General features: G+C 40.0%; 1 protein-coding gene across 2 annotated transcripts in view; it reads left to right on the plus strand.

Moving 5' to 3' along the window:
- LOC126298577 (galactosylgalactosylxylosylprotein 3-beta-glucuronosyltransferase S) overlaps window positions 1-27135 on the plus strand; it is a 155048-nt gene that overhangs the window by 83269 nt on the left and 44644 nt on the right. For both annotated transcript variants that reach the window (XR_007552623.1, XM_049989948.1), the window contains exons 2-3: window positions 1874-2053; window positions 7872-8064. Coding sequence is in view for 1 of the 2 variants with exons in the window: in XM_049989948.1 (XP_049845905.1) it covers window positions 1910-2053; window positions 7872-8064 (337 nt within the window). In the remaining variant the exon portion in view is untranslated. The remainder of the gene's footprint in view (window positions 1-1873; window positions 2054-7871; window positions 8065-27135) is intronic.

Here is a 27135-nt window from a genome sequence, read left to right on the forward strand (position 1 = left end):
TCAAATGAAGTAAATTCTTGCCTCTCCTGTTTGCAGACGACTCGTTGATGATCAAACGGGTTCTCTATTTTCTCTGTGACAGTGATTTTTATTCTCAGATATAACATCTTAACTGACTTCCGGGGTGGGGGTGTGGTTCGGGTTGCGATGGATCAAGAATGGAACAGCTGTGATGGGACCTTCCCACTTAGCATGCAGAGTGCTGGGTGTCCATGTGTGGCCATAAACTGTTTCTCTCATCTTGTTTTATTATTGATAGGCCAGCTGATGTCCATTGCATTTTTAACCTTTTCTGCTTTACTTTTCCGGATCTCCTGACTAGAACGCATTCTGTACTTTGGAGCTATCATTTTTCAACTCTGGCATCTGGCATCAGTATTGCCTTCCGTGCCTTGCTTTTACCATTCCTTCATACTTTCCTCACCTGAGTACATTTGTGGTGGAAGTCTCCACCTCTGGATGAACAAAGACTTGACCGAGGGACTCTTGACCTTACTGTGTAGTCCCTTAATCCAGTCAACTAACTAACCAACCTGTAGTGGTGTTGCTTGGAGTTCTGTATTGTATAACTTTAAACTGTCACTACTTCTGTTATTGATGTTCTGCAATAACAACAGTAACATGTGCTCTGCCTGTCTTTGAACCTCATAATACTTATAGAGTTCATTCACAGTGCATTTGCCGAAACACTGAAGAGTACTATTTAAATGCTGTGCCAATATTATGTGACAGCATGCTGCACTGCTATGTGCTCTCTCTGCTCTTATCTTGATTCAAGGACATGAAACAAGGGGATGTTGTTTTTGGTCTTGCAGCTGCACTCCCACTCCAAAACACTTAAAAGTTCTTGTATTTTGACGTCATGTTACATGTCGTGGATTAACAAACAAGACCCTCACATATCTTTACATACAGCTTTATTATTACTTATGCAGTCAAAGGTATTACATAAGAGAGATGAATAACAAACAATATTTATTTACAATCCTTAATTCCTTACCATATTTAAACTGTGCATTTACATTGATGTCTTTTTGTTGTTGTTGTTGTTGTTGTTGTTCTCTTTGACCCATGACTACAATAAAACTTGATGAGAAAGAAATTTTTACCTCTGTGATGAGTATACACTTCATTTATTTCACATGAAAATATTCTTTGTACTGAGGTTAATGTCATGTTAAAACTGCGTGTTGGACATGTCTGACCTTGGATACTTGTATTTCATATGCAGTGCTCTCCACAGGGCATGACTAGACCATATTCCACTTTCATTCTGCTGCTGCTTTTCTTCTTCCACAATAAACTTCACGAAGACTATCCTCCTCCAAATTCTTCACATGAAGTAAACATTTAAATCCAGTAACAAACTTAAGGTTGAAGGAGGGCCTGTATCTTAGGGGTTATAGTCCTATAGGATAATAAGAGGAGTCATTTTAGGTGTGGAATAGAGGGGGAGATGTAGTGGCAAGTTGAAGATTCAAATTAGTTTACAAAGTTTGTTCAAAGAACATTGCTAACAAAAGGCAGGTGTAATTCCTGGACTGGCACATAGTCATGAATGTGCAGCTTCTTAAAGTGTTCGCATTACAATAATGCATTTCATATTGGTGCATTTTCATTTGAAGGGTTCTGTATTTTTTATTGTGCCACTCATGTTGACTAATAGTCTGTTTCAACAGTGCAATGCTTGATTTTTTTTCTTCTGTTGATTGGGTTTTAAGTGAACTGCTGAATAAAGTATTTCTCTCTCTCTCTCTCTCTGTGTGTGTGTCTGTGTGTGTTTTCCCAAATAATTTACATTTGTGCTATAGCCAATTTTTACTTACAGTAAAGATTAATTGAGTCTTCTGATTAGTTGTCTTTTCTTTTTCAGGTCGAAGGTTGATAATGTCTAACAAAGCTGGAAGCAATGCTCCCACTTAAGAACATGTTCCTTTTTACCATTGCTATGACAATTATAGTCTTATATTTTGTATGGAGCTCTCAAGGCAAGGAGTTTGGGAGACATTATGATCATCGAGAACATGTATTCCTGTGCCACATGTCATTTGAGGTAGGAAATTAATTTAGATTAAACTTTTCAGGTTTTCAGCTAACAGCTGCTTATGCACGTTGACCCTAAGCAGCAAGAAAATTGACAGTTATTTTCTATTTATATGATATAATGATTAAAGTTGTCATCAAACATCACATGAATATCAGTTTGTAGTGGATAACTGTTTCATTCAGTTTAATAATTATCATACCATAGACACGTAATTGCCATTGCAATGTTACCATAAAATGAGAATACATCAGGAGAAGAAAGCTTGTCACCTGTCATTGCATTTTGCACAATGCCACATGATGGCAGTTGGAAATGAATTGTGAGGTATTCAGAAACAGCAATGAAAGGAAAATTATTCATTGTTATGTAAATAATAGGAATTAAGTATTTTGATGTAAAAGTGGCAGCTGTTTGTTTCCCCTCCAAGTGTAGCACTTCTTCGACAGTTGAAAGAAATTACAAATTCAACCAGTAGTTCAACAAATAATGCAGACACATACAGTTCATGTTGAAAATAGAAAAGAACGGCATGTTTCCTTTTCTTGACATAGAAGTCTGTGCTTTACTTGAAGGAAATTTCGGTACACAGCCTACAAGAAGCCTTTGAGGCACTGATAGTTACTAGCACACAATGCCCCAACATCATTGTAGCAAAAGAATTTGGTAGTATATATGTTGATGAAGAGGGCCCACTGAAACTGCAGTGTAAATAATGTGAAAACAGCATTGCAGAAGCTGTGTACCAGATTGAGGAGTAATCTTTACAGTTAATAAACCATTAACAAAATCAAGTAGTGACTGGGTTACGAACAGCCACGCATGACACGTCTGCCATGCGTGCATGGTGTCAGTGACAGTGTGGAGAAAATTCTTCACTTAAAAGAGATTTAAGCTGATAGCCCACAGCAGCATCAAAATTTGAGACCTGCTAGGGTCCACCAAAGATACTGTCTGTGTGCTGCATGTGCTGGGAGTTTGTTGTCTGTGAGTGCAGATTACTTCGCATTAGTGTCACTGTGAGGTGTCAGCACTTTAAGATAGGACAGCTTCATATTGGCTTCAGCCAATGTAATAAATCAGTGGTGCAAGAATACTAAAATGAATTTGTTCAACACATGCAGTTCACAGGTGCTCACACACTAGCTAGGCAGTTACGTAACTTTCACAGGAAGGCACAAGAGGCAATATAGGTACTCAAGCAGCTGGGTGGATTGAACTGTAATAGTGATACAGTCATCCATTGTCTTGGTTACCAGGAGGAAATGAAATATTGACAGACTGTGCCAATGAGTCCCTCACTGCGGGCCATGGGAAACACTTTCACGGAAGACACAACACAGCGATCTGTCATAATCACCTCTGAACATCATGTGAGTTGCATCACTTCACAAAAGCAGCTGCCTTCTAATTTGCCACTGTTGACCTATAAAATGCCATTATAAATTACAATCAATTAATAACATCAGTTCCCATCCTCCCCAGTCTCAACATCAGGTCATACGATGAGTTTGATTACATTTGTGTTATGATGTTATTGGAACAGGAGAGTAGTCAGTGTATGAGAGTCCATATGGCATTACACCTGTTATATTATGATATTACAGTAGTGCCTGAAACATTGGGTTACCACTTTACTGTATTAAAACTAACTCCGACTTTGATGACTTAGGAACATAATAGTTCTCTATTCTATTTCCAATTGCGACAAAGCCTACCCATACCATCCGAAGACATTATACTCTCCTGGAAAAAAATTGGTACCCCTGGAAAAACGCGGTTGATTTTGATCTCATGATGGTATATGCCATCTGTGTGATGGTAGATGTACTGATAATGGTTTCAACATAATCCCCCAACCGATAGTATAGTGGCATAGCTACCAGAATACAGTTTGTGTCTGCCCTTTAATAGGGAATACTCACAGCCAGAAGGCTCAATGTCATGCTAACGTGTGAAGCAAGCAGACAACTATGCCATGGAGACACACTCATGCTTCCTATGCCATATTAGCAAGTTTGAAAGGGTCAAATTGTGGCCTTCTGAGTGGCGGGATGGTTTTTCAGAGAGCTCCCTCACAAGTTTGATGTGCTGCATCACTTGTGCAATGATGCTGAATATTCTCACACTTGTAGGTGAGTTTCTGGATGTCCATGCAGCACAGACACCTGCCAGAATCATTGTATTGTAAGGGCAGCAGTAGTAGATCATACAGCTTCCACATCACAGATAAGAGGGCTTGTAAGCTCAGACATGTCAACATGAACTGTCGTGAACTGGTTATTAGCAGGGGGCCTACAGGCATGTACACACCTAACCTGCTTTCCAATCATGCTCGAGCTCCAACATGCATGGCTCAGTTGGTGTCATCAGAGGGTCACTTGGAGGATGAAATGGCACACTGTTGTCTTCAGCACTGAAAACAATTTCTGCTTGCACACAAGAGATAGTCGTTTGTGCGTACAATGTAGTCCTGGTGAGTGCTGTCTCATAGAGTGCATTCGTCCATGACACACTGCCCTGCACCAGGCCGTATGGTCTAGGGTGCGATAAGCTACAACTCTCGTTCAGGTTTGGTGTTTCTATAGGGGATGCCAACCAGCACTTTGTACATACAGAACGTTGTTAGACCCATTCTCTGGCTATTCTTGCAACACGAAGGTGATGTGTTGTTCCAACAGGATAATGCTCACCCATACACTGCCTTTGAAATTCAACATGCTCTGCAAGATGTGTAGCAACTTCCCTGGCCAGCACTGTCTGTGGACTTGTCACCAACCGAGCACACGTGGGATATGATGGGGCATGCGTGACTCGTGTGTCTCATCAACCAATATCTCTTACAGAACTATGTGAACAGGTTGTGCAGGCATGGCATAAAGTATTCTAGGACAGTATTCACCATCTGTATGAGCAATTGGATGCCGGAATCAGCACTTGCATTGCCATCCATGGAAGCTATACCACATACTGATACGGGTCTTTGAGCATGTGTCAATATCTGGTACCTAAAAACCACTTGTGCTATTGATCTGTAAATGTAATCATTTCATGTATTCTATAAGCACTGTTGCAACAATAAGTATTGAGTGAATTGGAAACCTCGAATTTTTTTTTTTTTTTTTCTTCTTTCTCCCCCCCCCCACCCGCCCTCCCCCGGCAGCATACTTTGAGACATCCTCATGCTACTCATGCGTGTAGCTTTATTTCTTCTACAGTGCCCTCACCCCATAATAGTGTCATTCTCCCATCTTTATTGTAGCTGTCAAATTGATAATGTTCTCATAGGGTGGTTTGAATAAGAGAAAGGAGCAGTGGCAGTGATTAACATATTTATGGTAAGGGCTTCTTTCACTGCTCAGTAGTTTTGGAAGACTTCTCTGTTAGTCTTGCTACAACCACATGCCTATTTCACCAACAAATGAGATTCTGGAATAGTCAGCAGGAACTGTGGTCTGTCCTTGTTCTAAGTTTTACAATGTGCCAATGTTCTTGTGATCTCATGTTTGAGAGATTGATTAATTTCCACAGATAAGGAACCCAAAAGTACAATATTGTTATTTACCTATCCTGAAGTAAATTACGAATGTGTTCCCATAGGCTGTTTTGAATTACTTTCAGTTTGGCATTTTAACAACCTTGTTGGTACACTCCCAATTCAGATTTTAGGTCACTACTTTTCATTATTTTAGATAGCTACTTCAGTTTTAAACTTATGGGTACTGATGTTCTGTTGGGTCTAAGAATTTGCTTGGGTACTTAATTATTTTCCCTAGTTGTGTCTTCGAGATTTACCTTGTCTGTAAGAGTTCAACTGCATAAACATATATATTGAGTGCCACTGCAGTTGTACCCTAACAAAACTTTCATCGTTTCCTGAACTTTCTAGTAAGATTAAGAATTTAAAATAATTTATAGTGATACTATAATTAACTCCTATTTCTTTTCAAAGTAAATTAAACATGAAATTTTTTGAGTATTAATAAATAAGAAAATAGGGTATACTGTGGTAAAAATTAAAAAAAAAGTCAACTAAAAGTAAACAAAGAAATAAAACGCACAGAGTAAAATTAAATATAGGATATTAGTCTCAGAATTTTTTTCCAGTATTAATACACTTGAAATTTAATTAATTAAAATGTGTGTGCAACTGGGGCACCTGGTTTAGAATAAATAATTAACAAAGTTTCTCATATTATGTGCAATCACGACATTTGGGTGTGTACTGTATTTGCAACTTGGATGTGTTTCTCAGTACTTAATATTGATACCTGATCTAACTTGCTACCCAAATAGATTGCTGCAGGGTTACTGTATATTGCAACTACCATGGAATCTGATACTTGCCTTCTGGGAAAAAGTATCTGAATGTATTATGCTGTTTGGTGAAAAATAGTTGTTGCTCATTAACAAAAGAATATTAAAAAAATTTTAAACTAAAATTATATCTGTCTTGTATTGTTGTTTCTGAAAGTGTTAATTACTAAATGCATACTAGACTCTGGTGCTATTTGCATTGAAACCTTATAAAATCAAGAACTAAATGCCAGTTGATCCTAGCCTACACAGTAGCGTGACTTGGAACATTCATAGTTCTATGAACTTCTTACCAGGGTTACTTATACTGGGATTTTAGTTTCACTGTTCAGACTACAGTGAAAGTAGAAGCTGCACTACAAACCTTTCCTAACTTCAAGGTGAGCAATGTACAGGTGACATGACTGCATATCCAGGGAAAACACAAACTTTTCAGTTTGATTTTTAAAGTTTCCACTTGGATGGCTGAATTTCTGGTAGGTTTCTATGGGTAAGTTGTTACAGAGCTCATGTGTTTCATGAGTAATATTTCACAAATGTGAAAACATCTTATTATATTGCAACACAACTGTATGAGAATATTTTTATCATTGTCAGAATAGAAGAGTATACTTTGATAAAATAAACACTTTTTTGCACAAAAGGTTTAAGGAGGAGTTATGGTTGGCTCAAAACCTATAAAAATATTTTAGAATGGAACCCTACTAATTGAAATTATAGTGAGAGGACAGTTGTCCTTACATCTCGAATCACAGTACACCATTGCAACTGAATTACATGTTTCCCTGTGAAATAAGGTCAACAGAATATGTAAAAGACAGCAAGTTTCATGTTGAATTTAGATCAAATATGTTTCTCATTCATATTTATAAATTCCTCTGTGATGCTTCAGATGACAGAATGTGCTTATGCAGCATGAGTCAGGAATGGTATTCTCGGTTCTAGAAATATGTGTCAGTTCTTTGGGAAGTGGGTCTTAACATAGGGGCTCTTTGATTTATACTAATCAGAAAGAAACCACAGAGTGTAACGACCACAGGAAAAGTACAGTACACTGAGGCGAAAGAAATAGAGAGGACAATGAAGGCTCTGGTATATACGATACTATTTCCTTTAGCACTAAAATAGCCACATCAATCCAGATCCATGAAGCAAATGTGTTCCTACAAATCTATGGATCACTTACTATTGTTATTTCCCATTCATTTCACATACCTCAACTCTTTCCTGATCCAGGATTTGAAGTGTTTGTTTTTGCCCTTTGGTGATCTTTGTTTTGTAACCGTACAGAGGTTTTTATTTGTAATGGTTATTTCCATGTGTCTAAGAAAACAATGTATAGAGTAAAGTATGCCTTTTTAAACTGTTACACATCTTCAGCTAATGTATCTTTTCAGCCCTTGTCCAAATTAAACTTTAAGCACAGATGCGTGTGTGTTTTTTTTTTTTTTTTTATTTGAGCAATTTAAAGTTGTTAGCGTCAAATCCCCTGCTTTATTCTTTTCCATAGGACAGCAGGAATAAAAATGTGGATAATATACCCACAATTTATTTTATTACACCCACATATCCAAGGAGGGAGCAAGCAGCAGAACTTACAAGGTTAGGGCAAACATTGATGCATATACCTAACCTGCATTGGATTGTTGCTGATGATAACATGGTTTGCAGTGCAATGATAACAAAACTCTTGAAAAAATTTGGTGAGTTTTTCATATCAGCTTTGAAATTTATTAATTACTTTTATATATTCAGTTGCATATTCCTTTGTAGTAAATATTGAAATGCTGTTTTGTTATTATTTTTGAATGAATTTGCTCTAAAAATCTATTATTAAGAACAAAACATATGACCTTACACAGGCATGCCCCCCCCCCCCCCCACTCTCTTTTCTCTCTTTACCCTTCCATAAAATATTTTGATAAACAAAGGAAACTTCTCAACTGGCAGTTAGTGCAAAACTGCTGACAACCTTCTACATGTGACAGGCTAAGACTAGTGGTTGTATAGAATTGCAGTGCTTGTGCACTATTTAGTTTTTCGTCCGGCTAGTCAATAAATGCACAGCTTTCCTATGTCATATTTTCAGTTCACATCCAACTAGAAGTTTTATTGATATATTTCCATTCTAAAACAAAACCTAACAAGAAATGATGATTTTCTATTTAATGTTGGCACATATTCTAACATTTATTTCACTCTATTACAGTTATAGTCATTATGCATATATTGACATAGTGAGCAAATGAATGCTGTGTCAAAGAGATAACTGCATATGTCTTCTTATTTAGCAGATATGACTCATCGATCAACAACCTTAAGAACTTGTCAGCAAATTCTGACTGTTCAAAGATTCTGTTAACTTTCAGATCCTACATTAGAGATTGTTACAAAAATCTCACAATGATTTGTTTAAATGACTTATGCCACCTGCAGGTGTTGTTTTTTTTCTTTAATTGTTGTGCAGTCTCGCAAGTTCTGTCTTATACCATTATCAAGTATTTGTACAAAAAAATCATCAGTGACACATTATGCTATAAAATTCTCTGCTTCTGTTATATTTCAGTAGCGACCACTGTCAGTGTGCTTATGAGTCCAGGTGTTGTAAATATTGGTATCACAAGCACCCGTAACAGGTGCTAGTGATATCAGTGTTACGACAACTGATATTTAAATATACAAAGATACAGGAGACATATGGTATAATGTGCCACTGATAATTTTTTGTAAAGTTACCTGATATTGGTGTAAGACATAAATTATGTGCAGTTGTACAATGATTTTTTTTAAAAAAAAGATGATACATGCAGGTGGCATTAAATCATTTAAACAATTCATCAGAGCTGAGGACCCAGTGTCAATGAAAATCATTATGTTTTGATAGCAATATACAATATATTGAACCCTCAAATACAAATTAACAGATGTGAATTATCATGATGGATTACTCTTTGGTGATGCACTCAGAATGTGTTGGTTTCATAATGAAATGTTACCTTATTCCATACCTGGCCCAACTCATATAGTTCAGATTTCTCAAAGTTACCTCTCAGTCATTTCATTTTACATGACACAGCACATCCATGAATGCAAGCCCTTTTGTGTAAAAGGTAGTGGATGTGTTTCCCTTTATATTCAAGACAGTGCTTGATCATAGCTAGTTCTTTTATTGATGCTTTGAATCACATTAAAATGATAATGTTGAGAGTCTTGTTGGTGACAATTTTATTGGCAACTGCTTGTGCATTAAATTAACTGAATGTTTAGAGGAAGATAACTGTTGAATGCTAGACTGAAACATAGTTTTTCTGATGGTGTAAAACCATGTACCTATTGCAAAAGCTTCATAACCAACACAACCTACACGTTTTAAGCTTTCCATCTTCATACCAGGCTGATTTCACCTACAGTATAACCCCACGTTGCACCCAAAATTAAAATTTTCCTATTTTTTATGTCCCCTCCAAACTATGTATTAAGAATGTTAATTCCTACCACACTTTGTGTTATAATTATAAATTTTCTACCATTTACACATAGTGAAACAACATTAATAGGGAGAAACCAAAAACAAAAAGTGTAATTGAGATAGAATAATACAGGCAAGTAATTGAACTTCAAGTAGTATTTACAAACATTATGCATTTGCACAGAGCATAACTTAATAATAGCTAACACTTGGTTCAAGAATCATAAAAGAAGGTTGTATACATGGAAGAAGCCTAGAGATACTGACAGGTTTCAGATAGATTATATAATGGTAAGACAGAGATTTAGAAACCAGGTTTTAAATTGTAAGACATTTCTAGGGGCAGATGTGGACTCTGACCACAATCTATTGGTTATGAACTGTAGATTAAAGCTGAAGAAACTGCAAAAAGGTGGGAATTTAGGGAGATGGGACCTGGATAAACTGAAAGAACCAGAGGTTGTACAGAGTTTCAGGGAGAGCATAAGGGAACAATTGACAAGAATGGGGGAAAGAAATACAGTAGAGGAAGAATGGGTAGCTTTGAGGGATGAAGTAGTGAAGGCAGCAGAGGATCCAGTAGGTAAAAAGACAAGGGCTAGTAGAAATCCTTGGGTAACAGAAGAGATACTGAATTTAATTGATGAAAGGAAAAAATACAAAAATGCAGTAAATGAAGCAGGCAAAAAGAAATACAGACGTCTCAAAAATGAGATTGACAGGAAGTGCAAAATGGCTAAGCAGGCATGGCTAGAGAAGAAATGTAAGGATGTAGTGGCACATATCACTAGGGGTAAGATAGATACTGCCTACAGGAAAATTAAAGATACCTTTGGAGAAAAGAGAGCCACTTGTAGGAATATCAAGACCTCAGATGGAAACCCAGTTCTAAACAAAGAAGGGAAAGCAGACAGGTGGAAGGAGTATATACAGGGCCTATACAAGGGCGATGTACTTGAGGGCAATATTATGGAAACGGAAGAGGATGTAGATGAAGATGAAATGGGAGATATGGTACTGCATGAAGAGTTTGACAGAGCACTGAAAGACCTAAGCCGAAACAAGTCCCCAGGAGTAGACAACATTCCATTAGAACTACTGACAGCCTTGGGAGAGCCTGCGCTGACAAAACTCTACCATCTGCTGAGCAAAATGTATGAGACAGGTGAAATACCCTCAGACTTCAAGAAGAATATAATAATTCCAATCCCAAAGAAAGCAGGTGTTGACAGATGTGAAAATTGCCAAACTATCAGTTTAATAAGTCCTAGCTGCAAAATACTAATGTGAATTCTTTACAGACGAATGGAAAAAGTGGTAGAAGCCTAACTCGGGGAAGATCAGTTTGGATTCTGTAGAAATATTGGAACACGTGAGGCAATACTGACCTTATGACTTATCTTAGAAGCTAGATTCAGAAAAGGTAAACCTACATTTCTAGCATTTGTAGACTTAGAGAAAGCTTTTGACAATGTTGCCTGGAACACACTCTTTCAAATTCTGAAGGCAGCAGGGGTAAAATACAGGGAGCGAAAGGCTATTTACAATTTGTACAGAAACCAGATGGCAGTTATAAGAATCGAGGGGCATGAAAGGGAAGCAGTGATTGGAAGGGGAGTGAGACAGGGTTGTAGCCTGTCCCCGTATGTTATTCAATCTGTATATTGAGCAAGCAGTGAAGGAAACAAAAGAAAAATTCAGAGTGGGTATTAAAGTCCAGGGAGAAGAAATAAAAAGTTTGAGGTTCGCCGATGACATTGTAATTCTGTCAGAGACAGCAAAGGACTTGGAAGAGCAGCTGAATGGAATGGACAGAGTCTTGAAAGGAGGATATAAGAGGAACATCAACAAAAGCAAAACAAGAATAATGGAATGTAGTCGAGTTAACTCGGGTGATGCTGAGGGAATTAGATTAGGAAATGAGACACTTAAAGTAGTAAAGGAGTTTTGCTATTTGGGGAGCAAAATAACTGAAGATGGTCGAAGTAGAGAAGATATAAAATGTAGACTGACAATGGCAAGGAAAGCGTTTCTGAAGAACAGAAATTTATTAACACCGAGTATAGATTTAAATGTCAGGAAGTCGTTTGTGGAAGTATTTGTATGGATTGTAGCCATGTATGGAAGTGAAACATGGACGATAAATAATTTGGGCAAGAAGAGAATCGAAGCTTTCGAAATATGGTGCTACAGGATAATGCTGAAGATTAGACGGGTAGATCACATAACTAATGAAGAAGTATTGAATAGAATTGGGGAGAAGAGGAGTTTGTGGCACAACTTTACTAGAAAAAGGGATTGGTTGGTAGGACATGCTCTGAGACATCAAGGGATCACCAATTTAGTATTGTAGGGCAGCATGGAGGGTAAGAGGGAGTCCAAGAGATGAATACACTAAGCATATTCAGAAGGATGTAGGCTGCAGTACATACCGGGAGATGAAGCAGCTTGCATAGGATAGAGTTGCATGGAGGCTGCATCAAACCAGTCTCAGCACTGAAGACCACAACAACAACAACAACAACAACATGGAATAATCTTTCTTGAGCTCTGGTCTCCCTAGTTCCGAATCAGTACACATCGTTAAAAGCTGAAACCACTTCTGCCAGTAGTGCTATGTCCTGTAACACTGCCAGTCCAACGATACCTATACTGTGTGTAGTATTATTCATAGTAGCATTATCAGACAAAGTGTCGGGATGGGCTAAAACTTAAGTATAATGTTGGCAACAATAAATAAGAACTGTGGTAGAATTTCTTCCAGACAATGTATTAAATATCTTCAAATTTTGCAGACACAGCACCTTTCGTGAAAAAGTACGTACTACATGGGAATTGTTGACATATTATTTTGTATATAAATAAAATAAAACATGTATTAACTTTCATTTGGAGGGAGATGTTATCAACTGGTGTATGGTGTACAGCGTTTTTTGAGTATGCCTCCTCCGTCAACCCGATCTGGTACGGATCCCACACTGATGAGCAATACTCAAGTATAGGTCGAACGAGTGTTTTGTAAGCCACCTCCTTTGTTGATGGACTACATTTTCTAAGAACTCTCCCAATTAATCTCAACCTGGTACCCGCCTTACCAACAATTAATTTTATATGATCATTCCACTTCAAATCGTTCCGCACGCATACTCCCATATATTTTACAGAAGTAACTGCTACCAGTGTTTGTTCCGCTATCATATAATCATACAATAAAGGATCCTTCTTTCTATGTATTCACAATACATTACATTTGTCTATGTCAAGGGTCAGTTGCCACTCCCTGCACCAAGTGCCTATCCACTGCAGATCCTCCTGCATTTCGCTACATTTTTCTAATGCTGCAACTTCTCTGTATACTACAGCATCATCCGTGAAAAGCCGCATGGAACTTCTGACACTATCTACTAGGTCATTTTTATATATTTTGAAAAGCAATGATCCCATAACACTCCCCTGTGGCACGCCAGAGGTTACTTTAACGTCTGTAGACGTCTCTCCATTTATAACAACATGCTGTGTTCTGTTTGCTAAAAACTCTTCAATTCAGCCACACAGCTGGTCTGATATTCCGTAGGCTCTTACTTTGTTTATCAGGCGACAGTGCGATACTGTATCGAACGCCTTCCGGAAGTCAAGAAAAATAGTATCTACCTGGGAGCCTGTATCTAATATTTTCTGGGTCTCGTGAACAAATAAAGCGAGTTGGGTCTCACATGATCACTGTTTCCGGAATCCATGTTGATTCCTACAGAGTAGATTCTGGATTTCCAGAAATGACATGATACATGAGCAAAAAACATGTTCTAAAATTCTACAACAGATTGACGTCAGAGATACAGGTCTACAGTTTTGCGCATCTGCTCGACGACCATTCTTGAAGACTGGGACTACCTGTGCTCTTTTCCAATCATTTGGAACCTTCCGTTCCTCTAGAGACTTGTGGTACACGGCTGTTAGAAGGGGTGCAAGTTCTTTCGCGTACTCTGTGTAGAATCGAATTGGTATCCTGTCAGGTCCAGTGGACTTTCCTCTGTTGAGTGATTCCAGTTGCTTTTCTACCCCTTGGACATTTATTTCGATGTCAGCCATTTGTGCGAGGATTTAGAGAAGGAACTGCAGTGCGGTTTTCCTCTGTGAAACAGCTTTGGAAAAAGGTGTTTAGTATTTCAGCTTCACACGTGTCATTTTGTGTTTCAATGCCATCATCATCCCGGAGTGTCTGGATATGCTGTTTCGAGCCACTTACTGATTTAGCATAAGACCAGAACTTCCTAGGATTTTCTGTCAAGTCGGTACATAGAATTTTACTTTCGAATTCACTGAACGCTTCACGCATAGCCCTCCGTACGCTAACTTTGACATTGTTTAGCTTCTGTTTGCCTGAGAGGTTTTGGCTGTGTTTAAACTTGGAGTGAAGCTCTCTTTGCTTTTGCAGTAGTTTCCTAACTTTGTTGTTGTACCACGGTGGTTTTTTCCTGTCCCTCACAGTTTTACTCGGCATTGTACCTGTCTAAAATGCATTTTACGATTGCTTTGAACTTTTTCCATAAACACTCAACATTGTCAATGTCGGAACAGAAATTTTCGTTTTAATCTGGTAGGTAGTCTGAAATCTGCCTTCTGTTACTCTTGCTAAACAGATAAACCTTCCTCCCTTTTTATATATTCCTATCAACTTCCATATTCAGGGATGCTGCAACGGCCTTATGATCACTGATTCCCTGTTCTGCACATACAGAGTCGAAAAGTTCGGGTCTGTTTGTTATCAGTAGGTCCAAGATGTTATCTCCATGAGTCGGTTCTCTGTTTAATTGCTCGAGGTAATTTTCGGATAGTGCACTCCGTATAATGTCACTCGATGCTCTGTCCCTACCACCCGTCCTAAACATCTGAGTGTCCCAGTTTATATCTGGTAAATTGAAATCTCCACCTAAGACTATAACATGCTGAGAAAATTTATGTGAAATGTATTCCAAATTTTCTCTCAGTTGTTCTGCCACTAATGTTGCTGATTCGGGAGGTCGGTAAAAGGAGCCAATTATTAACCTAGCTCGGTTGTTGAGTGTAACCTCCACTCATAATAATTCACAGGAACTATCCACTTCTAGTTCACTGCAGGATAAACTACTACTAACAGCGACGAACACTCCACCACCAGTTGCATGCAATCTATCCTTTCTAAACACCGTCTGTACCTTTGTAAAAATTTCGGCAGAATTTATCTCTGGCTTTAGCAAGCTTTCTGTACCTATAACGATTTCAGCTTCGGTGCTTTCTATCAGCGCTTGAAGTTCCGGTACTTTACCAATGCAGCTTCGACAGTTTACAATTACAATACCGATTGCTGCTTGGTCCCCACATGTCCTGACTTTGCCCGGCACCCTTTGAGGCTGTTGCCCTTTCTTTACTTGCCTGAGGCCATCTAACCTAAAAAACAGCCCAGCCCACGCCACACAACCCCTGCTACCCATGTAGCCACTTGTTGCGTGTAGTGGACTCATGACCTATCCAGTGGAACCCGAAACCCCACCACCTTATGGCGCAAGTCGAGGAATCCGCAGCCCCCACAGTCGCAGAACCATCTCAGCCTCTGATTCAGACCCTCCACTCGGCTCTGTACCAAAGGTCCGCAGTCAGTCCTGTCGACGATGCTGCAGATGGTAAGCTCTGCTTTCATCCCGCTAGCGAGACTGCAGTCTTCACCAAATCAGATAGCCGCCGGAAGCCAGAGAGGATTTCCTCCGATCCATAGCAACACACATCATTGGTGCCAACATGAGCGACCACCTGCAGATCGGTGCACCCTGTACCCTTCATGCCGTGTGTTATGTCAGGTCTGTGGTAACTTGTGGTTATATCAGGCATAACATTACCTTGCCATCCATCAGAGATAAGCAGGATGCGAGGCACGTGTGTGTCATACGTTGTTTAATCAGCCCTTGCTGGTGTACAGCAGCTAATCTCAGCTGCCAGAAGGTGACACCTTTAGATAGTGATGCCAACCATGCATCCATAGCGAGGTGCGCAGCTGCCATCTAGCACAACCATGCAGAGAGGTGTAATGTTTTCCTATCCAGCTCCAGAATGCAGTGATCTCATTTTCATTCTGTAATGGTGCATGATATATCTAACTTCACTCTGCTCGCAGATCACTGTTTGTTAAACTGGTACCAACCTGGCGATGTACTAGGATGACGTATTGAATGTGTGTGTGGTTTCTGCAAGAAAGTGATTGTATTTTTGCTGTCTTTTTCAATTGTGTGTGTTCTACAAAATTTGTGACAAGTAAGGTTTGTTCTTCATGTGTTTTGTGTGGCGTGGCAATGTCGGCAGGCCCATCTTTGGAGATTGTTCTACAAAGTTTACTACAGCAGCAGTTGGACAACCTGCATCACTTAAAAATGCATCAGCTGGAACACACGACCATGTTGGATGGGTATGAATGAGGTCTCAAACTTTGCTTGCCTACCTACCTCCTTTTCCCACCTACAACACCATCACCGAAGACTGGGGCTTGTATGAAAATTGCCCACGGTGACACTTTGCAGCCTTAAAGGTAACAGACACTGACTCCATTAAAGCCATTTTTCTGTCGTGGGTCTCCCCACAAGTGTATCACTTGTTGGGGAAGTTAGCTCCCCTTCCAAATCATGGATTTCTGTTGTCTGCAAAATGTATTGTTTACTGAATTCCTTTTGCCGCAAGCATACTCTTGTGATTTCTGCAAGAGTGGAGCAGAAAGTAACCCACACTTAGGCTGCAGAACTGCAGGGGTTACTTTGTAGGTGTTGTTTCGTTGCTGCTAAATCTAAGGAACCTTACATGGTATCATTAAAGAAGCTTTCATATGGACAGCCCATGATAAGGAAGTTCGATATAGGGCCTTTCAATTTAAGCTTCCATCTTTAGAAGGGGTACTCAAGCTAATACAAGCACTTGAAGTTACTCATGTGCTGGCTGTCAACTAGAGTCTTGGGCTGACATAGCTGCTGTCAGTTCAGTCAGTAACAGGCCCACACAATCTAGCATGCTCTTGGAAGCAGAGGTTGCGGCAGTATAGTGTGCTTGGCTGCTGCATTCCACACAGATGTGGCCGCAGTGGAAAACATTTTGCAAACCTCTTTCCTCTTGTCCAGCCGTTTTTTTTTTTTTCAATCTGACCAGCCAGCTTGTCCACAGCATTGAGCATCTTGCTGTGTATGTGAGAAGAAAGGTCACATTACTGTGTGTGCTACACTTGGTCTACTTCTGCTGTGCCACTCACATCTCAGTCTGTGGACATAAATGTTGTTAGTCATGTGTGTGAAGATATTGCAACTGTTTCTAAAAAACTTCTTGTGGATGGGCATATTGATGGGGCTCCCTTCTGCCTTCATGTGGATACAAACGCATTGGCCTCACTGCTTAGCTCTAACACTTATATGCGCCTTGGTTCACCTTCACTGTCATCTACATGATGCCTTCTTGTCAGTCACAGTAAACAGCTGGTTCCTCTTCTTGGCTATTTTACTGTGGAGACAACATACAAAACAGTGATGCAGCCAATAACATTTCTAGTAGTGGACAAAGAATTCAAGGGAAATTTGTTTAGTTTGGGCACTTTTTGAGCTTTCGAATTTACTGTTTCAGATTGTGTTCATTTACTGCTGGATTGTGTACCCTCTCAGGAGTTGGATGATTTGTGCGAAGAATGAACTGCCGCAACCTCTGCTTCCAAGAGCATGCTAGATTGTGTGTGCCTGTTACTGTCTGAACTTACTGCAGCTATGTCAGCCCAAGACTCTAATTGACATCCAGCACATGAGAAACTTCAAGTGCTTGTATGAGCTTGAGTACCCCTTCTAAAGATGGAAGCTCAAATTGAAAGGCCCTATATCGAACTTCCGTATCATGGGCTGTCCATATGATAGCTTCTCTAATGATACCATGTAAGGTTCCTTAGATTTAGCAGCAACGAAACAACACCTCCAAAGTAACCCCTGTAGTTCTGCAGCCTAAGTGTGGGTTACTTTCTGCTCCACTCTTGCAGAAATCACAAGAGTATGCTTGCGGCAAAAGGAATTCAGTAAACAACATATTTCGTCAGACAACAGAAATTCATGATTTGGAAGGGGAGCTAACTTCCCCAACAAGTGATACACTTGTGGGGAGACCCATGACAGAAAAATGGCTTTAATGGAGTCAGTGTCTGTTACCTTTAAGGCTGCAAAGTGTCACCATGGGCAATTTTCATACAAGCCCCAGTCTTCGGTGATGGTGTTGTAGGTGGGAAAAGGAGGTAGGTAGGCAAGCAAAGTTTGAGACCTCATTCATACCCATCCAACATGGTCGTGTGTTCCAGCTGATGCATTTTTAAGTGATGCAGGTTGTCCAACTGCTGCTGTAGTAAACTTTGTAGAACAATCTCTAAAGATGCGCCTGCCGACATTGCCACGCCACACAAAACACTTGGAGAACAAACCTTACTTGTCACAAATTTTGTAGTAACACACACAATTGAAAAAGACAGCAAAAATACATTCACTTTCTTGCAGAAACCACACACACTGGTGTGCAATTCTGCCCTTTTTTGTCTGGACTGTGCGAGGGTACTGACTACTTAGCACACATTCCTCTCAAATCTGCGGCGTGACCCCATTTTTTCTGTGCCAGACCTGTACCACTTGCACTTTGTGCTCAAGTGAAGGAATAATTAGACAGATTGACAGCTTTAGGCATCATGGAACCCATTTTGTCCAGTCAGTGGGCTACACTATTGGTCACTGTCAAGAAGCTGTCTGGCAAACTCAGTCTTTCTGATGACTTTAAGGTGAAAGTTAATTCACAGTCGATGGTCAATACATATCCCATACCTCGCATGGACAAACTTATGACAAAGGTGGCAGGCAGACAATATTTTTCAAAACTTGATTTGTTGGAAACATATTTACAGCTGCCACGTAATGTACAGTCTCATCAGTTTCTTGTTGTGAATAGTCTGTATGGCCTCTACAACTACAACCACTTGGTTTCTGGCACTACAGTGCCTGTGATTTTTCAACGTTACCAGGAACAGCTTACTCAGTGCATTCCTTATTGTGTCCATTACCACGAATTCATTGTAATTACTGGTCCCACCATTGAAAATCATCTTTGCGGCCTTTACCTTTTGTTTCAGACAGTTTGTGACGTTCATCTTAATTTAAATTCAGAAATGTCACATTTCTTCCAACCCTCTATAGAATACTTGGGACACGTTATCTCTCATCAGGGTTTGCAGCTGACTGACAGCCACATAAAAGCTATTGCGGCCCTCCCATGCTCTTCGAATGTGAAGGAGCTCCAAGCATTCTTAGGCAGAGTTGCATATTACCAAAAGTTCCTCCTGCAGGTGACTTCAATTTCCTATGCCATAAATCAACTGCTTAAAAAGGATGCAGTATTTGAGTAGATCCCTGCCTGCAACCACCCATTCAAGATACTCGGAGACAGTTTGCATTCCTCCCTGTGCTTGGTCACCTATCAGCTGGGGCTTCAGCTTGTGATCACAATGTGGCATGGGGACCATGTTGTCTCAGTGTCGTGCTAGTGGTTGAGAACAGCCCATCACTTTTCCACCAAAGATGCTTAATGATTTGTATAAGAATTACTCTAAAATAGAGGAGGCAGCTCTTGCTATTATTTACATAGTCATGAAGTTTCATGTCTTCCTATACAAAGTCTCATTTGATGATGGATCACAAACCATTAGTGTCTCTTTTTAGCCCTGTTGTGCCTTGCCAGACAAGATTGCCCACAGACATCAGTGGTGGGCCCTGTTCCTTAGTAGATATAATTATGAGATTCATTTCTGACCTATGGCTTAGCATTCAAATGTAGCTCTTTCATGTATGCTGATGGGACCTGATCCTGATTTTAATTGAGATGAAGTACTTTGTTTTTACCTCAGTGAGGAAGCTCACCAAACAGTGGAAGGACTTCCTATAACTAGTTGCCTCCAACACCATTTTTAGACAAGTGTGACAGTATGTTCAGCAGGGGAGGCCTAAGTGGTCCACTGTGGCCAAAGCAGCCTCTGGCTCTTGCATCAGATCCTGTCTGCAATAATTTTCTGTTGAGAGACAGACCCTCCCTAATAAATAGTGTTCTTTTGTTCTCCATAGAAAATGCTGTTCCTCTGGTGGTCTTTATGGCACCTCTCCTATGCAAAATTCTTCACCTTCTGCGTCAGGATCATTGTGCCACCTTGTGCATGAAAATGTTGGCTCACCATCACATCTGCTGGCCCATAACTGATAGTGAGATTGAACATTTAATCATTTTTTGCTGTAAGTGGGCAAGGCATCAGCAATGTTATTCCCTGTGGCCTGGTCTGTCACAGCCTTTCCGGTTCCTTCTTGGATTCTAATTGGTTAGTGCTCATCAGTGCCTACTTCCAGTTTTCGTATGTCAGCAACTGCCACACCACCACGGCAGAGGCAACGGTGCAGGCTATCACTCAAATCTTTACTGTCAAAGGTCTGCCCCCACACCCTGGCAACTGGCAGTGATTCTCAATTCATCTCTCAGACTTCTCATGATTTTTGTGCTAACCATGGTATAAACAATGTTCATGTACGCCTGATACACCATCAGTCGAAGAGGGAAGTGGAAGGCTTCATCTACACTTTTAAGACACAAATGAAGAAGTATATTGGCAGTACCCCTGCAGATGAGGCACTCAAATGGTTTCGGAGTTCCTACAGGCCCACACCCTTCAGCATCAAGAGCCTGGTGAAGCTACTGCACGGCCACCAGTTATGCATGGTGCTTAACCTACTGTTCACCACACCGAGGCCTCCCAGGGTCACTCCGAGATGACATGTTATGCGCTTGGGACTCTGGTCTGGGCCCACATGTATGGACGCCATGAGTGTTGGATTCCAGCAGTCATGCACAGCCAACGTGTCTTCACGCTACATATGGACGACACTGTGATCAACTCCGTCCCCCAGTGGGAGGGCCAGCTTCCTCACACACCTCCAAGCTGAGCCACTCTTTCTGCTCCTGGGCATGCTTCCTCGCTTCCACCTACTGTGGCCCTTCCACTGATTTTTGCCTCCGTCTGCTACTATGTCTTGATCACCCTCCTCCATTCTTGTTTCCAGCCCTTTGCCATTTCAGCAGTACCAGGGTACAGATGGATACACACCACAGCTGCTGGGTCAGCTCGTGCTGCTTTCACAGGAACAGTCTTCTCCTCCCCCTCAGGCCCTAGGATGCCACCATGGGTCCACTACCAGTGTCAGCGTGCCTGGCATCTCTGCCACAAGTGTCCACCTATGACGAGGCCATCACTTTCCCGGTCACTTCTGGCCCTATTCTCCAGTGCAGTGCCACAGAAGATGTAAATATCACCTTTCTGAACACCGAGTGCTGTCCCATGCAGCAAGGGATAGATGTGGTGGTACCGGCTTACAGGTGTCCTGAAAAAAGGAGAGGACTGTGGTGACCTATGGTTGCCACTTCAGTCATACCAGCACCTTGCCATTCGTCAAAACCCAGCAAGACACGAGGCATTGGTCCGTCACATGTTGTTTAATCATCCTACGGTGGGATACAGTTGCCAAATTCATCTGCCAGGAGGTAGCACCTTCCGACAGCTCTCACAGGTGATGCATGCAGAGCAGCATGCACGGCCTCCATCCAGTACCATCACGTGCAGATGTCTAACATTTTTCTATTTAACCTCCGAACAGAGTGGTCTCATTCTCATTCTGTTAGGTTCCGTGTGATAGGTAACTTCACACCATTTGTGAATCACTTTTGTCTAATGCATGCCGACATTCCAATGTATTGAATGTGCTTGTGATTTCTGCATTAAAGTGACTTAATCTGCATTAAAGTGAGAGTATTTTTACTGGATTTTTCATTTGTGGTTGTTAATACAAACGCAGCGGTCAGCAATAACAGATTTTTCTGGCTGATCCAATGTGGTGTCTCTGTTCATCACATCTCTCCCTAACAATGCAACACATCTGAGCAGTGTAAGAGTTTCCACACTTGCGCGGGATTTCATATATTCCTAGTCTCTTACATCAAGGTCATCTTTAATGGAATCAACTATCATTTGCATTCCTGCCAAAGGGCAGAAGACACATTTCATTCAAGGTTTCTTGAAAAGCCTGCCAATCATAAAGGACACACTAACAGCATAAGGTAGAAAAGCCATCCTCAAGGAGTTCTCTGTTTCTTCTGGCTGCTCATGAGGTATATTGCATGCTGGTCAAAACTCACTGCAAATCTGCTTATCGGAATACAGAGTGGAGATGGTTAAGCTTTGCTGATAAGTTCTTAGGATCTGAGATGGATCTAGCTGTATAAATGAGAGTCCGTAATATATAGTTACATTCACCTGGATGATGGCAGCTCATAGCTTATAGATATAGGTCCATCTTTTCTATAAACCATGGCCTCCAGAAATGGGTAGCCTCCCTTTTTCTCCTCTTCCATGGTGAAACACATGCTCAGGTGGTGGAAGTTAAGATGTTCCAAATGTGAGGGAAGCATTGCTCTTCCGTGTGTCCATACCACAAAGATACCATCTAAATGACTCCAAAAACATTTATGTTTCAAAACTGCCATCTGCTTTGTCCTTAAAGTATTTCATAATAAGGTTAGCTGCTTTGTGAGACATTCATAAAAGCACATTTTTGAAAAGATGTAAGATTTTCTCTTCCAGCTTACCTCCTTGGAGTTATAGCGAAGTCACCAGAGGCACCTGTGAATAAAGAGACCACATCGAAACTCTCAAATACATTAGTTAGTCCAAGGCACAGATTTATGAGTCACTGTGTAAAATCATCTGAATTTTCAGTATGGTGTCCACATTGTCGTACCAAAGGACTCAAAAGAGAAGCCAGGTGTTTTGCTTTGTGGTGTTTTTGGGCTCAGAATGGGGCAAAACAGAACTTCTACTTTATGTAGCTTTGACAGGTCATAAAGATGTAGTGGAAGTGGCACTTTTACGCTTCATCTCTGTTCCAGATGATCAGGAAACTGGCTGGATGTGATCAGACAGATAATGTTGCTATGGGTAGCCCTAGCTCACATCGTAACTAATGTTTTTATGGAAAACTTCAAGGATAAAGCACTTCAGACAGCAGTTTTAAAACCTAAATGATTTTGGAGATATGTAAACCATATGGGATGTAAACCATGTGGGATGGCTACATGGAAGACCAACACTTTCTTCATTTTTGGAAAATCTTAACTCCCTCCATTCGAGCATCTGTTTCACCATGAAAGTGGAGGAAAAAGGAGACCACTCATTTCTGGATGTCTTGGTCCGTTGGGTCACAGCATGTTCCATAAATCTACACACACTGACCTGTATCTACAAGCTGCCATCACCCAGCTCAACACAACAGCAACAAGTAATACACTTTAAGAGAAATGAGTGTACTAGAATCACCCTCTCCAGTTAAAATTTTGGGGGTCTTCACTACATGCAAGAAAGTACAAAAAAATGGAAGCAAACCAAAGGGATGTAGAGGAGATGTAGTCAACATTTTTTACCTACTGCCCACATTTTTATTTCTGTTTTGTAAAATTTTGTAACTTCCCACTGGTTCCAAAGTAATTGTGATTTATAAAGTAGGGAAGTAATTACACTTTATAACATTTACGAAGCAGAGTCACAGCAAGTAAAAGCAGATAATAATAATTACTTACCAAATACTTTGTCAAAATTTTATAAATACCTAACGAAAGTGTTTTTGAAATCCGTATCGCCAGCCACCCTCCATGAAAGCTGGAAAGCCCATCAATGAATGTTAGGGACCAGGTTGATACCACTGATGCAGAATATGAGCAGTATACTTACCATGCATTTAAATCAAGCAGTTCACACACAAATTAATGAGAAGTAACAAATAGACACAGAATATCACGCAACAAAACCAGCTTCTGTTTTATGCAAAAAAAATCAAATATGGAATCATTTATCCTACGCAATACCACAGATGTTTGACAAAAGTAAGCAGAACACAAGAAACGTATTTGCAGTGCAATTCAACACAAGGCTATGATCAGGAACACAGTTTGATGAAACAAGCTTCTGTCACATGTCATGTCAGATGATTTTTAAGTTTTGACATGTGATACAGTGCAATTATTTCCACATGATAATGACCACATGTTCATAACTGCAATATTGAGTTTTACAAATAAATCATTTTACAATCAAAAGACAACCATGATATTTTGCAAATAAATAATTTTGCAGTCAAAAGACAATCACAATGTCATTTACAAAATTTTTCATGACTGAACCCCAGCTATGAGAAGTTAATCTTAGTTTCTAGAGATTTGTCGAATATCTTACTTCACAAGGTCACAAAAATGTTTCCAGGCACACACATTACTACTAGACTATGAGGACCATCCATAAGTATAAATGAAAAGTGTTATCATCTACTAGTACAGGGTGTACATAAAGTCCGGGAACACTTTCAATTATTTATTGCATTTTGGAGAGAAACTCTGAAAGTTGTGGTGTTTTTTACAAACATTCGATATGCAAACCATTAGTGACCTGGCAGATGTCAATAAGGTAATAGATTTCTTGCCATACCTGTCCAAGCATGGCACCATCAACTGCGGCAGTCGCTTCCCGTGTTCTCTCCCAGAGCTCTGCTACATCATATGGTTGAGACGGTACATACACCACATTTTTAATGTGTCCCCACAGAAAAAAGTCACACAGAGTGACATCTGGGAGTTGGGGAGGCCATTTCATGAAACAGCTGTCCTCTTATGTAGCACAGCCGATCCATCGATGTGGCAGCTGTGTGTTCAGGTACCCACAAACTTCACAATGAAAATGGGGTGGAGCCCCATCCTGCTGAAAGATGACCGGAGAGTCCAATTGCATTTGAGGAATCAGCCACTGCTGCAACATGTCCAAGTAGGTTTATCCAGCGACAGTGCTTACGGTGAAGAACAATGACCTGTAAAGTTTTCGACATGACAAGGCACAAAAAACATTTATCTTTGGGGAATCATGCTCCAATTCAATGCCTTTGTGTCGATGCTTTGTACCCCAGATTCAACAATTATGCCTGTTCATTTTCCCATTAGTTTGAAAAGTGGCTTTGTCGCTAAAAATTAAGAGATCAACAATGCCATCCCCATCCTCATTCAATTGTAGCAACTGTGAACAAAACTCAAAATGCTTGTCTGTGTCGTTGTCATTAAGCTTATGTACTAGCTCCAGTTTGAATGGTTTCATAGACAACTACTGTCGCAGGACTTTCCACACTGTCATTGGAGCCATTTCGAGCTCATGGGATGCACGACACACCGATTTCTTTGGACTCCTTATGAATGTCTCTCGTATGCGCTCCACATTCACTTCACTCACACGGGAACGTCTGCTTATCTCTGCCAGGCACAAACAACCCATTGTAACGAACTTGTTGTGCCAGTGGTAAATGACCTTCCTTATTGGTGGCTTCTTTCTGTAGGTCCTGTGGTTTGTCTCTGTGTGAACGAGACAGTTGAAAATATATTGGTTGGGGAAAAAAAAGAACTCCTAATTTGAAAAAAATGGAAGTGTGGAAATTCACCACAATGGAGGCATTTCTTTATTATTACTCTCAGTGGTTGAACAGTGTCACAGATTACAGTTTCTAGTATAGTACAGGACATCCCATAAATATCAGGATTCCCTGACTATTTGTAGTTTTTTTACAATTTTTGTTAAGTGTTTTGCATGCACTGTATTCCACATTACCAACCTACATTTATTTCCACATTTTGCAGCAACTGCAGGTTCTGTTCCAGTGTCAGGAATTTCCCCTACTGTGCTGTTGTATATGTTTATAAAATATTCCTAAATTCATCTGGACTGCAAGAATAGGAGCAAGATGTGGACTTTTACCTGTGTTTATTAACCAGATCCCACATGGCCCTAAAAGGATTGTGAGGTTTTCAATAAATCTGGCATTAGTCCACAAAGTAATCATCCACAAAGTAATCAGTAAATATGTTTCTGTAGTATAATTGGATCTATGACTGCATATTTGTTGTGGAATACCCTTTTGAATTGGTAGAAAGCCATATGCTGTATTTATAAATTGTATGCGATTTCTGTTTCGTATGTAGTTGTATATAATACGACATGTCTTAACAATGGTTGAAGAAAAATCAATATCTACATTCAGTCACTTGTGAAACATCCTCCACTTATTTGTCATTATCCCTAACATGCACTTTGTGAAATGCTTAGCTTGAGAATGATGATAGTTGAGTGCTTTTTGTTTCACAGAAACATTCTGTTTGTAGAGTGGTGTTGCAATATAGGATTTAGCCATTAATTTTTCTTCTTTCATTTTGCCTTACAATTTCTGAGGTACACAGCCATAACTATTTCCGTAACCTCATTGTGGAAATTAGTTGCAGCCAGTTGACTGTCAATCATCCCGGCCAGGTGCAGCCCTGGTTGTATTAGCTGTAGTCACAGCCAACCATTCGTTGTGGCTGTGGCTGCTCTAGTGTGCCTGCACCCTTGCCAGTTACACTACTGACACAGCCCAATTTAATTGACTCTGCATGTGGCAATACTTCCCCCTCTCCCTCTTAACATGAGGATTGCTCTACATAAATAGCAAAAGATGAGAATGCAGCCAGTGGAAACTTTAAATTTGCAACACCTTCCTCCATTTTACCAAGACTGCTAACATGGTTGGATATGGATGTCTTGTTGATATAATTATGTAGTTCATTCATGTTTGTAGTACCAAGAAATGAGTGAACAGAGTAAGACCTCAGTGGGCTTTAATGACTAACATCAACACACTATACATTTAAAGTCTCCTAAAATATTTCTGGAATTGTCCTAAGTCATCGAAATTTGTTTAGGGCTGACTCTGAGTAAGCTTTCTGTGGGAAGATAGAATAGTTTTTATCTAACTTGTATAAATGCAAGTCCATAGAGTTTTCAGATTGGAAAGTTTTGGAAGAGATATTGGATTTGATTACAAAAAAAAGGGTAGTACATAATGTTGCAGCACACTGACAACTTTTTTGTCGAGAAAGTATCAAGATGATTGGAAGACTTTTTCTGCCTTTCTACACCAGTTGCAGGTATTGGAGCAATTTCTTAATCATAATTTAAAAAAAAAACAGATAGTTCAGTTGTATTGCTGTCTGTGAACAATGGAGGCTTAAAAAAAACTATAGACATATGATAACCAAAGAACTATCAAAGAAAACCAAAAAAGAAAATTTATTTTGAACATAATTTGAGAGTTGAACGTAACATGGAATCGCAACAAAATTATTT

This window comes from Schistocerca gregaria, chromosome X (assembly GCF_023897955.1).
Source record: "Schistocerca gregaria isolate iqSchGreg1 chromosome X, iqSchGreg1.2, whole genome shotgun sequence".
Classification (NCBI taxonomy): Eukaryota; Metazoa; Arthropoda; class Insecta; order Orthoptera; family Acrididae; genus Schistocerca; species Schistocerca gregaria.